General features: G+C 38.3%; 1 protein-coding gene across 1 annotated transcript; it reads left to right on the top strand.

Moving 5' to 3' along the window:
• Positions 1 to 1,977: 1,977 nt before the first annotated feature.
• LOC106921473 (uncharacterized) lies at positions 1,978 to 12,979 on the top strand. Its single transcript, XM_014993185.2, has 5 exons — positions 1,978 to 4,615; positions 6,947 to 7,077; positions 10,790 to 10,911; positions 12,094 to 12,208; positions 12,579 to 12,979. The coding sequence occupies exons 1-5, from the start codon at positions 2,731 to 2,733 to the stop codon at positions 12,699 to 12,701; spliced, it is 2,376 nt and encodes a 791-aa protein (XP_014848671.2). The 5' UTR covers positions 1,978 to 2,730; the 3' UTR covers positions 12,702 to 12,979.
• The last annotated feature ends 4,405 nt before the right edge of the window (positions 12,980 to 17,384 follow it).

Here is a 17,384-nt window from a genome sequence, read left to right as displayed (position 1 = left end):
GCCCCGCAGAACCGCGGCGGATGAGGCGCTGCGCAGCGGCCGCAGGAGCCGGAGGAACGGGTCCTTGGTGTGTGGTTACCCCGCTCTCTGACGGACCGGACCGGACGCTGATTTTCCTGATTCTGTGGCGTCAGTGGCGCAGGCCGACTGGAAATGATGCGATCCCAGTTCAGGATGCTCCACCAGCTTCCTCTGTAAACAATGAAGATGTGGAAGGACGTTGAATAAATGATAATGAACTAAAATCCCGAACATCTGATCAGGTAAGAAACTGGAATCCGCTTTTGGAACCTTCTGTTCTGGATGTTCTGGTGGGGAAGCTACTGGTTTTACTGGTGGCTCATCCTAACACACTTGCTGCTGGTATGATACGTGGCCAACACCTGCCTTTGTCCCCGATGGTGCATGTTATAAAATCTGGATTTTACGCGTCTGCTGATGTCACATCTGATCTAAGTGGCACCAGGATGCGCAAAGTGTCAGTTAAAACCAAATTAATGTTTTTTTACGACCCGGAACAGAACCACCGTGAAGTTTTCCACATTTTGTCTCAATATAACTGGGTATTTTAATTCGGATTTTACATGATAAAGGAATTGTGAAGTGGCTAAAGAGTTAATTATGTTCGTAGAAATATAAATATAAACTTCTGGCTTGAATTTTTAAAGTTGTGGTTCGAAAACAATATTCCAAGATTTGATATGGCTGAACTTTGACCAAAGTTTTACTTTTTCTCCTTCATGCAAAACACTGAGTATAGGGGAAATGAGTCCATGACCTGAACAGACGTAGTGAGACATGGTGGTGGCAGCATCATGCTATGGGAATGTGTTTAACAGGGATAGGGAAGCTAGTCAGTGATGGACGGCGTTAAACTTGTCATAGTAGTCGTCTTGCAATCGGAAGGTTGTGAGGTCCAGTGACTTGCTAATAGAAAAGCTAATTTTTGGTTTAGTGCTTTTTGCTAACTTTGAAAACATGTAGCACACTTAGCTTCCTTAAAATAAGTGTGCTGCCTCAAATCCACATCTACAGGGTTAAAAAGGTACTACTTATCCAGTAGTGGGTAAGTGGGTACGCTGAAGCTAATAGCAGAGCTAATTTTTCCTCTTATATTGATGCTAACTTTTAGGTTTAGCACACTTAGCTTCCTTTAAATAAGCGTGTTGCCTCAAATCCACATTACATGGTTATAACAGTTACATATTGGAACCCAGTGGTGGGCACATTTCCACTAATGTGTGAATCATTTGAGCTAATTTTTCCTTTTGCTAACTTTGAAAACCTTTAACTTAGCTTCCTATAAATGTTTAAATTCTTAAGCGCGAATTTACTCGATTGTTTAGTAAACTTTTCGTTGGAAGAAGTTTGACATTTGTGTTCGACTGTTAAGAAATCTTCAATTAGCTAGCCGTTTATAATTGTGTTTATTTTGAAGTGGGTGAGGAGCTATTCCGTTTCCTCTTCTCAGATTTGCTTTCTATTTTTTTCTAATAACATTATTACAAACAAGAAACATATAGGACCAAAATAAAACACAGACAATAAAAAAACATAATATAAATGGAAATTATGCAGCTTTGTTAATTCATCATGTAATTAATTGATCTATTGCCTAAATATTTTAGGCTAAGCTAAAGTTTCTTGGTTGTAATGTCACAAAATGTAAAAAGTTTGAATGTCAACTTTTGGCAAAAATGAAAGCAAAACCAGATTTACATTTTGTTACATTCTGTAAATTCTGGTAAATCAGTTTGTAAATAAGACTCAATTTAATCTTGAAATGTACTTTTTGTTCTTGGTGAATATTTATTTCTCCTTTGAGAGCCTTAACTGTTTTGTCCTGTTCCTCTGCAGCCTGGTTGCTCTGACAGCCCGATCGGCCCTGGAGACGCGAGTCCAGCTGACAGAGAGGTCAGAAGACAGCGTCACGGCGCATCGGCGTGGAAGAAAACAAAATCCTCATTACCTCCGCTCTCATCAGCAGAGACAGCAGGACACGTAACCTGCTTGTTCCTCTGCTTTTACTCAGAGACTGAAGCTTTTCTACCATCAGAGGAAACTGCTAAGATGCAAGATTAAAAAGATCAGCTTATTGTTTTGGTTTTATTGTTGTCTGAGTTTCCAAAAGGGACGTTTCGTCACGCACAGAGTGCTTTGTCTGAATTATTGGAGCTGCCGTGCTTTGAATTGAGATATGATTACTGAGTCTGGCAGCGTTTCTTCTCACAAATGAGAATTCAGCTCAACCTGAAAATCACTGCACTGAGTCAAACATCCAAATTAATTGAAAAACTGTTCCCCTGCTCGCCTGTGGGGGCGCTGCACCAAGAACGACTGAAAGAAACGACACAAAAACCTCTGAAAAGCAGCTTCCTTCACAGAATGTAAACAAAAACGGAGGTTTCAGATTTTAGCAGTTGTAGGTTTTCTCTTTTGTCTTTAGGAGAATACCACAAGCCAGTTTACCCGCTACACTCTTGTTTGTTTTGGTTGAAACAAACAAGAGTACCCAGAATGCCCTGCACTGTTTTCCACTTCCTGCTTTTGGAGCGGCCTTCGGTCCGCTTGGTGTTCATATATGCATTCAAACACGTCCAACCAAACCAAGGAGTTTTTTAGGTTTGCTTTTTTGGTCCGCATCAGACAAACGAGCCGAACTTTCTAAGCAAAAGAACTAATTAAAACGAACTAAACTGACTGGTGTGAGGAAACAACCATAAAACTTAGATGAGGCCGACAACAGGCGCCATGCTCCAGCAGAACAACAACAACAACTACCCCTGCCTGGGCATGTCGGACTGCCCCCGGGAGATGCTCCAGAGGTGCTCCAGAACCTCGCTGCCCTTCCCCAGCCGAGTCGAGCTGGGCCTGGGAGACCTGCCGCTGATCCGCGGCCTCCGAGCCTGGGCGCTGTGCTCCAGGAACCGCCGCAAAGCCGGCGGTCTGCTCGGTGGAGGTAAACCCCCGACCGCCCCACCGCTGGGAGGTAGAGGGACGTCGACGTCCTGCCCGAGGCCTGCCGACGTGTACCTGAGTGGATACGGGTTGCCACTGGGCGTCGACGCCCGGCAGGCCGGGATCGGCGCGTTGGTAACGGTCGCCACGTTGAAGACGTCGGAAGGCGGCGGGAAAACGCAAACGCAATGCCTTTTCCTCCGGACGGAGAAAGGAAGCTGTTTATACTCAACCGCCAAGCCCGGTTCCAGTTCGACTTCCAGCACGGTCGGAGAGTGGTTGAGAGGAAAGCGAGAAGGATTAGGAGGAGGAGGCGGAAGTGCGGAGCCGCCGCCGACAGAGGCCGCAGCGAACCGGGTCAGGGTGCGGTCCGGCCGGAGGTGGAGGAAGTCCGGCATCGGCCGGGAGAGGGGCTGCAAAACGCCTGAAGGAAAGCAGTCGGAGAGATTCGATGTTCCACCCGAAACCCGCACTCAAAAAAACAGCAAAGATGATCGAGAGGAAGCCGAAAGTCCGACAAGAAGAACGGCGATTGAGCTGGACCTGGATGGGAAGGAAGCAGAAGAGTTGGACTCCAAAAACGACTCGGCTGTTGATGAAGAGAAACTATCCGAAAGACTTCAGGAGAGGCAAAACTCCCCCATTCCTGACAGTAAAGCCAAACAAAACGAAGCAGAACCACAGAAGGAAATGGAGTTTAATTCTGCGGAGTCCTCCATTCCTATAGGGGGCGCTGGACCAAATGCAAAAGAAGAAATACAGTTGAATTCTGCGGAGTCCTCCATTCCTGTAGGGGGCGCTGGACCAAATGCAAAAGAAGAAATACAGTTGAATTCTGCAGAGTCCTCCATTCCTATAGGGGGCGCTGGACCAAATGCAAAAGAAGAAATACAGTTGAATTCTGCGGAGTCCTCCATTCCTGTAGGGGGCGCTGGACCAAATGCAAAAGAAGAAATACAGTTGAATTCTGCGGAGTCCTCCATTCCTATAGGGGGCGCTGGACCAAATGCAAAAGAAGAAATACAGTTGAATTCTGTGGAGTCCTCTGTTCCTGTAAGGGGAGCTGAACAAAACCCAGAAGAAGAAACGGAGCAGGAAGTACAGTTTAATTCTGTAGAGTCCTCCATTCCTGTAGGGGTTTTTTCAAACCAAAACCAACGTAAAGTTGAGCATGAAGAGGAAACAAATATTAGCAGTGATGAGGAAACCAGAGAACCTCGTATTTTCCAAAAACGTGAGGAAAACAACAACTTTCAGGAAGAGGAAGTGGTTTTCTGTTCGCCTGTCAGACAGAAAAATCTCTCAATTTCTGAGAAATCAGAGAAACTAAAGGATGAGTGCACCTGCAGGAAGCTGGAGGATGAAGAGGAAAACACATCTACCTTGGTTTTTAATGCCTCCTCTAATCCTGCCCCTTCTCTGGCTTCCATGGCGACCAGTGGGGAAGAAGAGGAGGAGGAAGAGGAAGGCAGCCAAAAGCAGAGTAGGAGTCCAAGTGGAGAGCTGGAGGAGAAGGCAGAGGAGGTGAGGGTCTCCTCTACTCAGGAGGAAGAGGAGGATGAGTTCGGTGTCTTCATGCAGGCGGAGGGAGACCCGACCTGGAGCGACGGGGTCAACATGTCCGCCTCGGAAACGTCTGGGAGCAGAGCGAGAATTGGTGAGGCCCAAACTTTATTATTTTATCATTCTCACTCTTCTTCTCCTGTGTTTCTCATCCTCATTTCTTTTTAAATCCAAAAACAAAGAGTAAAAGTTGTCAAACCACCTCCTGAGAAAACTCCAGCAACACTTGTGCAGAGTATTAGGAGCCATTTTAACCTTTTCTGATCCCTCAGGAATGCAGCGCGATGCAAAAACAAAATCTTACCAAGCATTTTTAGCCTAGATTCTGGCTGCAACTATACACTTTTTTAATTTCCAATACAGACATCTGAGTTTTAGCATAAAGGACATTTTAAGTAAACTTCTGAATTTACTTAAAATGTTTTGGGGTTTTTTTTAATGCAAACATAAATGTACAAAATTACAAACTTATCTCATATCTTTGCTGCATCAGCACACTTAAATACACCATTAGCTCCTCAAACATGTAAAAATGTAAACTTTAATTTGCTCAGTCAGAGCAGTTAGGAGTACAACAGCCAATGTAAAATAAATAAGAAAGAAACAAAACCAATAGGTTGACTACCTTGGTCAAACATGTAAAAAACAAATATGTTTAATTCAGAAGCGCAATTAGGAACTCTAAATGCAATGTAAACTAAATAATAGAGCACAAAGCAATTAGATTGAATAGATCTGATTAATGCATCAGTACTAGAGACACAAATCTTTTGGGGTCTAAATGACCTTTAAATAGGGTCATTTAAATAACATTATTTGTTAAAAGGATATTATAATAATAACCTTATCAATAAGATAAGGTTATTATGCCTTATTATATTAAGAATAAGGTGTGATATTATCATCATAATATTATATTATTGTATTTTAAATTAGCTTGTGGTTAAATAAAAAAATCTGCAGAATGTTCCAATTATTTATCCAACTAATCGATAACTGAAATGTTTAGTTGCAGCCCTTATTTCAACTGAATTCAGTTTATTAATGTTGATCCTATTAAAAAGAAGTCAATTACACACATTCCAAATTACTCCTAACAATGCAGCACAGATCTGTTTATTGTGAGAAAACACAACAAAAATACATAGAAACCTCAATCTAGGAGTACTTTTCTATGTAAAAGAAAAATATAGTTAATGGTGGCTTTAGTGGCTTCATAGGAGAAAAACAGCTAAACAGATGACCTCTGAACTGGTTGAAATAACGGAAAATAATGCAAAATTGGTTGGAGAAGTTTTGCCTGAATTGGTGTAGCATACAGTTGAAAGAATAAATCAATTTAGAATTAATTGTCGGGTAATGATTTATTAGATTAAAACGAATCCCAATCTGATAGCGTCCGCTTAGATCGTTTATAAGTGTTGTAGTGCGGCCGCCATCCAGCTGGGGGCGCCGCTGGTCATCCTCCTTAAGCGGAGCCGTCGATACAGCAATTAAAGATGGCGGCGGTTAAACCAGAACAGAAAAGAGAAACTGTCCAAACGGAGTCCGTAGTGCGATTTAAGATTAATTTTATGTGGTTCTGTTTTAAAATGACACTCTACAAACTCCTTAAGGTAATTTTTACTTTAATAACAGTCATTCAAATGTGCTTTATGACGGAAAACCGTTATTATTTTGTTGTTTCAGTCAATATTTAATGCAGCTGAAAAACATGTTCAAATGTAGCGTTTCTGTTTTTTAATTCGGCATTTTACAAACAAAACAAAGAAAAGAAAAAGTAGCCCTTCGTGTTGTGGAAAAACGGTCGTTTCTCTTGATGCAACAGAAAACTGAAGTTTTTAAGACAGTTACGGCCTTTCAATTAATCGTGATTCGATCGAAAACTTTCTTCCCTGGTTTGTAGCCTAACAAGATCAAAACTAACAAGATCATAATTTTATTCCATCTAGCATTTGTTGATGAATACAACTTGATATTCCTCTACAAATATAGGTAATGTCTTTCTTTAGAAAGCACTTTCAGAGTGGATAAATTATTCTAGTCTGTCCTGACCTGGATTTTTGGCCGACTACTCCCTCTCACTACATGTTATTAATCTTTCAGAGTTGGGCTGGCGGAGGGGGAGGAGAAAAAGTGAGTCTAAGCTCCTGTTAGCCTCAGGTTATTGGGCAGTGAGAGAGGGAGAAACATTCACACAGAGGAAGTGTCAGGTGGATTCTTCATGCCTCGTCTGAGCCAGGGGGGAAAGTCAGAGGAATCAGAGGAAAAACTCAGCCAAATGTGGCCGTGAGGTGAAAAGGAACAGGCAGCAAGAAACACAATGAGAAAACGATTCAGAATTGGTTCTGACTCATCCAGAACCAATTTCAGCTGTAAACCTGTGAATTAAGCATATAAATTGTCTATTTGTGTCTTCAAACAGCAGGTGGAGACGACACCTGGACGGCCTTCCCTCAGGAGCCGACAGGTGAGAGTGGAGGTGGCGTGGAGCGATGGTGGCCGGCCAACGCCGTGGAGGCGAGGAGAGATGGACCGCCAACCAATCACAGCCTGGTACGACTCTGGCTTCAAAACTTTGGCTAGACCAGTAGTCGATGGGCCACTTTTTGGTCCAGTCTTGGTTTTCAATGACACCAAGTTTTGAGTCTCTTACCAGCACTGATTCAAGTCAGACAGACAGTATAGGTATATGTTATACATTTTCTGAGTCTGTTGAGTATTTCAGTTGTTATCTGATATGACTCTGACTCTAACCCCCTAACTCTGTACCTAGTTTAGACAGAGTGGGAAATATGTATTATTTTTGGTTTAACAAAATTTAATGAACTCTGTTTTCGTCAGAGACTCAAAAGTTGGTTCAAATGAAGCCAAGAGGGTTCCCTTTGAAAAGATACCAAACACTATGTTATAGACCTTTAACTAATGCCATTAAAAACACCATTAGTCATGATTAATTATGATTAATCGTGATTAATTGATTATTGAAGTAATTGTCAACTGATTTACTAGTCAATTAGTTTTTAACTAGACTGTACAGGCTCCAAAAAGATTTATCCTGATTCATGTGATTGTGATTAATCGTGATTAATCGATGGTTGAAAAATCAATTTAGTCATCAATTAATCATTAACTAGAGTATACATTCAAAAACTTACTTGTGATTAATCAATTATTGACATACTTATTAAGTTAGCAATTATTTAATTAAGTAGAATATACACTCAAAAATACCATTAACTGTAATTAAGCGATTATTGAAATGATCACAAACTAATTTAGTAATTCATTAATCACCTGATCAATTAAAATTAGGTTGATAATTTCCATTCTGATATTTGTTGAAGGGGAATTTTATTTAATGGGGCTTCATAATCTATTTATTTATGGTTTTTGTTTTGTGTGGTTTTTATTTCCATTTTCTTTTGGTTGTCATTTTTTATTCCAGTTCCACTGTTCAGTGTTTTTTACAAAATGAAAGTTTATTGATCTGAGAGGGCGAACCAATCAATAAATTACTCGATAATTGCATCAAAACAACAACAGTATTATTGTTTATCCCAATAATAAAAACGTTGGGTGATCTCCGTTTAGAGCTAGTTTAAGGTTTCATTCACGTTTCCCTCCCGTCACCATGGCAGCGCCGCGCCCGGCGACGGCGTTTTTGGGTTAGAAAGGAGTCTGGATGTTGTGCAGCAACATTTGGAGCAGTCATAAAAGATGAAAGACGAAGCTGCGGGGGAAAGTCTCTGTGGACATTAAACACACAGAAAAAGATGCAGATGAAAAATGAGCCTCGTCCACAGAGTAGGGGGAGCCAGCTTTAAATTAAATGCTTCAAACTGCCAGGAAGAGTCTCTCTTCTTATTACATATGAGTAGGCCTGTCACGATAACAAATTTTGCTGAGCGATTAATTGTCTAAAAAATTGTTACGATAAACGATTATATTGACTAAGAATGCATGTGATTTCCTGCCATCGATAGAAACACTATATTTTCAAAAGAACACATAACACTGGAACTGATAAACTAAATAAACAAAACAATCAAAAACAAAAATAAAATGGATTCTCAGTCTCCATTAACAAAAAACTTACTTAAATAAAAACTAAACAACATAAAACCAAAGTGGAAATAAATACTGCATTCAAAAAAGAGTGCAGATTATACAGTCTGTAAACTATATTGGCCTTCAGTAATCACTAGATTTAAATAGAGAAGACGGGCACATCCGACTACCTGATGCAGTCGTTCACACTACACGATTTTCTGCCCCCATTTTCCCCTTATGACAATCTTAGATCGTTGGCCGATCTAAGATTGTCGCTGGTGATTTCGTAACCGATCATCCTGCAGTGTATGGTGTGTTACGGTGGATCGTCGTGGCTCCGATCTAAATCAGGGGTTTTCCCCGACTGGGAGCTTAACGCTGAATGCGACAGGTAGCCAATCAGAACGCGCGGATTCGCCTCCGCGCTTTCTGAGGGGAAATTACGGAGGGGAATCCCAAACAGCTGACACGGCGCAACCCGAAGTCCAGCGGACATTGGAGATGATATGTGGAAACAACATTAAAATTTATTCAGCATTTTGCGCAAATAATATAGAAATGACAAGGGGAGGAGTTGGAGCCAAATTTCTACTGCAGTTGATAAACCCTGTAACTTTTCAGCTGTTCTTCGTTAACGTGACATAAATAGGTTATAATGATTTTCATTCAGTCAGGACTTTACGCTGACTCTAGCCACATGCATCACAGGCAGATTCTAGTAAAGCATTGATTAATGCCTGGTTTTAAAATGAATTAACTTGACTTGTAGCCTTTATCTTGTGCCCATATGGCTGGACACCACACGGCACGACGAACCCGATTGAACCGTTATACCTAGAATTTCTGTCGGTTAATGTGTCTCAGGTTTTGAAAATGGGCCGACAATCGGCCGACAACTCGTGTAGTGTGCGCTGGACATTACACAAAGGAAATGGGAAGGGAGGGTCAGTGGAGAGCACCGGAGATGAGCCTTTTTCATTCAGTATCATCAACAGCAAGACAAAAATGCAGACGATAAAGCCGATAATTAAAATGAGGTCGATAGGTTTAATTTATCGTCTGATTAATTGACAGGCCTACATATGAGGTGTTTGCATTGCATTCTACTTTACATGACGCTTACACTGCAAAAACACAAAATATTGCAAAGTATTTTTGGTTTGGTTTCTTGTGCAAATGTCTTCATGAATTAAGACAAAACTAACTTACAAGCAACTTTTCACCAAGATATTGGAGCTTATTTAAAGTCAATAATTCTTTAATATTAAGAGACTTATATAACATGGGAAAAATGTCTTTTTATGGGTGAAATTATATTCCAGGGAAAGCAGAACTTTTTTTTATCACCATTAAGGATTTATTGACTTAACACAAGATCCTGTATCTTGCTGAAAAGGTACGTATAAGTTAGTTTTGTCTATTTTAAGTCTAAGATATTTGCACTGGAAACTAGACAGAAAATGCCAAAGTAATTTGTTGCATGAAACACCAAATGTTTTGAAGTATTCATTTTAATAACAAATTAGTTTGAAAGAAAAGTTAAAATCTCAGAATTAAGCACTTTATAGAAACCTTTGTCCATTTTTAGGAACAAAATCTACAAGTAAAATGTCTTTGGGTACAAAACGTCATCCTTTAACCACATGTTTAAAACACAAACTGTAAGTATTTATATCTAGTTCCTAGAGCAGAGATCTTAGTTTCGTCTTATTTCAAGCTTACTAACTTACAAGTAACTTTTCAGCAAGACACTGGAGCTTCTTCTAAGTAAATAATTCCTTAATATTAATGAAAAAATTCTAATTCCTCTGACAGATTATTTCACTTATTACAAGACATTCTTCCCAAATTGTAAGTGAAATAATCTGCCAGTTGATTTAGAACTGGGTTGCTAGGTAACGGGCTTGGCTTGGCTGGGGTTGCTAGGTAACTGGCTTGGCTTGGCTGGGGTTGCTAGGTAATGGCGCAGTGGAACTAGAACTTTTTCATTAATACTATTAAGGAATTATTGACGTAAAATAGGGTCATCTTGCTAAAAAAAAGTTGCTTATAAATTAATTTTGTCTTATTTCAAGTTCATTAAGATGTTTGCTTAAAACTAGACCAAAAATATTTGGATTTTGTGTTTTTTGCAGTTAAGGTTCGGTTCCTTCTCTCTGGATTATTTTTCATATTTTGTCTCTAACCCCTGAGGGTTTTTCTGTTTCTCCTGCAGGTGGCAGTCTTTGCTGAAGCCTTCCCCTCGCTACCCGGTGTTTCCCCTGGTGGCCCCTGTGACCTGGAAGCCGTTCCCACGCTGACACAGCTCCTGCGCGGCCGAGCCAGACAGGATCAGGGGTAGGCCATCGATCCCACCTTGGATGTGATGCTAAACTTACAGCTGAGCTGGTTCAGAGTTTCCAGCAGACAAAAAGTAGTGAATCAAAGCAGCTTCTTGCTTTGATAAAACTCAGAATGCACCGATATGAAGACTTAGACCGGTATCATCTCTTAATGTCAAAATAAATGTGACTTTCAAGGGCAGATACATTTTGAATTGAAGTTAGCGCCTTGGCATTAGCTTCCGCTAAATACATTGCTAATGTAGAACTGCCCCCTCCCCCCTCCATAAACATAAACAGCAACAACATTTACATAAAAATGGCTTGTTAATATTGGTCTAGTTTTACTTCTCAAGTTGATAAAGAACCGTCTAGTACCGATGCTAAAGCTAATATATTAGCATTTCTTGTCAAAAGTAAAGAAAAATGTTCATTCTGTATTTCTATTGAAAAAAGGTAAATAAAAATATGAATTTCTTTTTCATACAGTTCTAATAAATTAGTTATTCTCATGAATATAAACTGAAACCTTTATATAAAAAGATAAATCAGGTTGGAAGTTTGATTGATATTTAAATATGTCTCTTATCTACGCTTTAATGCTAGTAGATGAACTAAAATGCTTTTGTTTTTGCTAATTGTCTATATTAAACATGTATATTTAGAACAATGTAATTATTTGAATTAGTTTTTATTTGGTTTTACAAATATATGCTTTCTTTTACATAGTTACATTATAAACACTTTATATTTTATGATTTCATCAATAATTATACTTTTTGTGTAATGGAGCATTCCCATTTAAAATTCTTCAATTTAATAAAAAAAAGGCCGTTTAAATTGTAGTTTGATGAAAACATTCAGAGCTGTCGATATGCAATCCTTTTTGCTGCCAACAGGGAGCAGCATTTAGACGAGAAAATAAGATTTTTACATGGAAACCAGTTTTAAACTGAGCCGTTATGTGGAAAAGGAAGCAGAATGTCGCCCCCAAGTGGTGAATCGAATGAACTGCAGTATATTTGATTCCTGTAATAATTATGATTTGAGTGTTTAACATTAGTTATTAAGGTGGAATAATCAATTAAATTAGTAATTTGAATATTATTTGCATGTTAAAGCATATTTTAGATTATTTATGGGTAAATATTGTAATTCTGTCCGTTTCTTCTGCATGTTGTCGTTTTTTTCTCTGAAGGCTTTTGGACTCTTTCCATGATTTGAACAAAATGATCAACCAGAGCCACAAGAGATCCAGCAGCGCGTCTCAGAACCTGCTCGTCCAAACTCTGCAGCTGCAGCCGCCGCTTCCTGTGAGTACAATGATCGCTGCGTCATTAGTTTAATGAATTTAATTAGTTTTTACCCACCTCTGCTTATTCATAACTAAATCTAATGGGGAATTACTTTCTACTGAACTATGCAGGTAAATAAATGTTCAAAATGAAATCTTCAATATAATTATTTAATATAATCATTATTACTAGAGATTGCAGAGTCTCTGAAAAATTTCACTCAAGAAAGAGTAGCAGGAAAATACTCGAGTAAAAAACTATTTGGTAAAAAGTTTACTCAAGTGCTGAGTAACTGATTTTTAGTAGCAGCAGTTATAATGCAATCTAACCAATGAAATGTCTGTAAATAAGTTGATGCGTTTCCTTCTTTTGGTCGCCATCTTTCCAGGAAAGCAGATCTACTTCCTGGTCCACGAACCGCCGCCTGTCCCCAGGCCTCTCCTCGGCCAATCAGCACGCAGCCGCCAAGCGCCGGCTGTCCTACGACTACAACAGAAACGTCGTGGCGTGACGCTGCGGCACGCTTTTAAGGATCATGTCTCCCCTGTTTGCACTCCGGTTAATTTTCGCCCAGCGGACTGAGAGACGCTCTCTGGAAAACGAAGCGGCTGCTGGTCCAGAAACGACGGCGGAGCGTCTTTGTTTCCCCCCATCCGCCATCTTGTTCCTCATCCTGAGGTGACCTGTTGACCCCAGCAGACCCACAGCGCTCGCCACCATGTTGACAAAGCAGACGAGCAGGAACATTAACAAGATTACATTCCAATAAAGCGAATGGGATTTTCTCTATTATGGTTTTGAATTATCATTAACAAAACGTTAATTGTTTATCATAAATTTTTTTTTGTTTTATTGTTTTATCAAACTGCAACATCAGTGGGAGAAAATGCATGAATTAGTTTCAAAAATAATTTAAAAAATTATGAAAAAACATATGTATGTATGTCTTTAAATTATTTTTTAATATATATATATATATATATATATATATATATATATATATATACATTTTTCTTTTTTATAAATTAAATTAAAAATATTTTTTTTATAAATAAAAAAATGAACTAAATATACATATATATTAAATTAAAAATAATTTAATATATATGTATATTTAGTTTATTTTTTATTTATATATATACATATATAATTTTCTCTTTGAGTTTTTTGTATTTTCTCCCAGTGGAAATAAATAAATTGCTATTTATATCATTAGATAATTAAAATCAGGTCTGACGATTTGGATATAACTCAAATAGTTTTCACAGAATTCCCTCCAGATTAACGGTTTTTCTTTCCGTGATAAAATCGTTGCATATTGCATCGGTTCCTGTAGCAGCATGGTGGCTGGAGCCTTGGTGGAAGCTGGTAAAACTTATGCAAACGCACTGATTGACATCTTTCCCCTGTTCTCATCGTTCCTTGAGCGCAGCAGGAACTGCTGAACTCCACCTGGATTCGTCCCCAGCTGAAGAAATGTCGCACTAGCTCCAGCTGCGTTTCCATTGATGACATAATTGCGCACTTTGACGTTTTGAAAATGAATTAGCTTCACCAGATAATTAGTTTAATGGAAATGAATGTCGAAAAAACTCGATTTTTGTTTAAAAAATAAAGTTTTTGGCGCCAGGATGTTTCTTTTTGTTTATTTCGCAAAACTGCAGTGGAAACGCTTTTCTCACTTCACCCGAGTCACGTGATCCACAACCGCATGTCGCCACCGGAGTAAACCACGAAGAAGAAAGCAGGAAGTGGGAGGAGGATAACGGCGCGGCATGTTTTTTTTAATGATTTATCACGTAAACAAATGTATTTACGTGCGATTCCCCAATCCCCCCAAATTGCGTTTTTTCGACATTGACGAAGTTTTGCACATGTTTGTAATGGAAACGCAGCTACTGAAGAGTAGAGTTGAGCATCATTTTGTGGCATTTAATGTATGAAAACACTTTTTAAAGCCTCGTTTTTGTTATTTTTGAAATGCATGTGATATTTCTGCCTTTAACCTGCAGATAACGACACAAGGAACAGGTTTGTCTTCCAGTTTGCGCCATCAGGACCTCCGGGTTGCTGAATCAAACGCTAGAAACGTTAAACTTGTTTATGACTGCACCGTTTTAGTTTTAAGTTTTGACATGCAGATAATTTGTTGTATTCTGTCATTTAAAGGCTCAATCATTTGTGATGAAACTCTGAAACAATCACGCTTGTGTGTGCCATTTGTACAGCCTCTAAAATCCTGAAAAATACGAATATTTTCTGATCTGTTCCAGTCGGGATGGCGGAGCTGTCGCCTCGGTAACTGATGTAATAAAAAAGGATGCTGCGTGTCTGCTGTTTGTATTCACTTAATTAATGGGTCACTCTGGTGTTCAAACTGCGGTTCGGGGGCCAGTTATAGCCCATGGACTGAATTTGTGCGGCCCATCTGACCGCAATTCAAGAATGAATAAAATAAATCAGGGCAAAATGGTGACTTTTAATTTGAAATCTAATTACAAAAATGTTAGATTCAACACAAAGTGATAATTTTTTCCAAACTTTCTGCTTTTTGTCTGTTGTCATGGTACTACTCATTGAAGTGTTTTATTTTGTAAAGTACACCTTAGTGCACCAAAATCTGCTTTTATTTGCTTTGTTGAAGCTTGGCTAAATACAGGAAGTGTCTAATACAGAGTGTCTTATTACTCTGTCCCAGAGTAATAAGCAAACTTGTTGGCTTTTATTTAACAAGGAAAATGTGGAAAAACCATTTGAGGTTTTGGATCTATAATCAAGTTTCTGCAAAACAATCTGATTATTTGTTTTGCTAAAATAGTTTGTTGTTGAGCAAGTTTGAAAAAACTCATTTTGAGTTGATGATTTTGGCTCATCTGACTAAAAAGTTGCAAGATATTAGGTCAGACTAGATCTTGTTCTCAGTATTTAGGTGCAACTTCTGATTAAATAAATTCATTTATACTCATTTTGGATCCATTTTCAGTTTCTGGCACAAAGTTTGAGAGATTTTTGCATAAAACATCCTGGGTTTTAAAATCATTTATGCTACAACGATATTCCCACAGCATCAGACAGCCATTTTTCTTTTGCTTTAAACCAGAACAACCTGGATTGTTTCAGTGAGAAAAGTTCAATCTTCGTCATTTCCAGCCTCAGCAGTTAAATCAGATCAGTAAACTTTGAGATGGTCCAACAGATTTTGCGTCTGGTATTTCTTAACCTCCCTTTCGATCCTCCTCAGTCTCTGGTGATTAGATAAACGTGGATCTTTTTTGACGCACTTCCTGTTGTTTTGAACTTTAAACATATTTTTCTGGCTGCAGATATGGACAACTTTAAAAGATCAGATGTTTTGTAGTCCTACCTTGACTTGTGATGATAAAACATGTTTTTATTAATTGGATCTTATTTTGTCCTCCACATTTTGAAGAGTGACATGGATCTCAGTCGCTGCGTTTCCACTGATCACATAATTGTGGAATTTGACGTTTTGAAAATAAATTTGTTTAATCAAAAGAAAGCCACTTTGGAACAAAATAGTTTTGCCGCTCAGATGAAGTGTTTTATTTTGGCCGTATTGAAATTGGTTTGTTTCACAAAACTACAAAGGAAACACGATCAAGAAACTGGATGCTTCTACTGCTGGAAACCACAAAGAAGACGACAGGAAGTGGTAGGTGGACAAAGGCATGGCAAACTTTTTAATGACTTATTGTGTGAACAAACTTAATCACTTGTGTTATTTGTGTTTCTTATTTACTGGAAACACATAATTGCTAAATTGTGCTTTTTAGACATTTGTAATTGACATGCAGCTCATATTCCTTCCACATCAAGATTATAATAGTTGTTTGTTTTTTGTGACAGTTTGGTTTTATTTCATTTTGACTTTTTGCTTGTCTAATTCAGTTAGTTTCTGCTAGTTTGTAAGAGTGTTTGCTTGTTTATTAGGTACCATTAGTTAAATATTTAGTTTTTATTATAATAGTTTTAATTTTTTTATACTTTTGTTCATTTTTAGGTGCAGAATTAAAAAATGTCATAGGATTGTAATTACTTGTAAATGAATTGTGTGATGAATTTTCAAAAATTTTATTCAATTATTGTTGAAGAACCAACTTTTGCTGCCGCCATTTTGTGGACTAACCTCAGTTTGAAAGGCTAATAAACAGATTAATAAACACAACCAGGAAGGAAATTATAACTATAATTTCAGTGTGTCTTAGTTTTATAAATGCATGATAGTTCCAGGAGGTTATTTCAGTTAACTATATTTGTTTCTCAATTTAAGATTTTTAGTTTTATTTCACTATAATAACCTTGTTTCACATGTCACCATAAAAATCTCCAATAATACGTAAAAAATAAATATTAAAAAATTGCTAGATTTGTCACTAAGTTTGCAACAGCCCTTCTTTTGTCCTAACTAAAGCCCCGATTACTCCCTGCGTTCATCGCCAGGCTTGGCCACGCCCCTCTGCGTCTCCAGGCTCCGCCCACTTTTGGGGAATTTGCCAAGAATTTGGAGGTGGGGCTATGCTTTCAAAGGGTGAAAGGTGAAAGCTACGCGGAAGATAAAGGATATTAAGGGTTTTTAACAACCTCTAAATTAAATTGTTTTTGTGTCGAATTAAATTAAAAGAATATTTAAGCAGGCTAGGTCTCATAAAGCCCATAAAATAAAATGATGTTTCAGTTTACTAAAAGAAATCACCACTTAAAAGCTAAAAGCAAATAATATTACCTGCTTTATGTCTTTAAAGTGAACTATATTCTTTAAGTGTAGTTTGTTTGTTTTCTCTCAAACTATAAGTGTGTTTTATCATCGCCATCTGTGTGATGTAAGTATTAAAACTGTCCAATTACATATCACAAATGCATCAAAAAATGCATTTTTAATGCATTAGAGCAGGAATTTTGAATGAAATGTGACAAAAAGTATATTTTTGCCTTTAAAAATAGCTGGAAAATCCCAGGTCACAAGATTAAAGCTTTATCTCGTAAACAAACTGCAACGTTGGCCTGATTTTCTGAACCCTGGAGGCAAATAAACAGAAATACATTTTGACATTTTTAACTGGGTCATTTTGAGGTTTTTTCATTTGCTTCAGTTTCAAATCCGAAAAAAATCTGCTGCTCTTAGACTGTCTGACACTACTCAAACGTATTTATGTATCTCCAGTGTTTGTCAGCA

Source organism: Poecilia mexicana, unplaced genomic scaffold (genome assembly GCF_051168715.1).
Source record: "Poecilia mexicana isolate PSO_F unplaced genomic scaffold, ASM5116871v1 scaffold_13, whole genome shotgun sequence".
Classification (NCBI taxonomy): domain Eukaryota; kingdom Metazoa; phylum Chordata; class Actinopteri; order Cyprinodontiformes; family Poeciliidae; genus Poecilia; species Poecilia mexicana.
The sequence above is the reverse complement of the archived record's forward strand: the minus strand, read 5'-3'. Positions and strand labels throughout refer to the sequence as shown.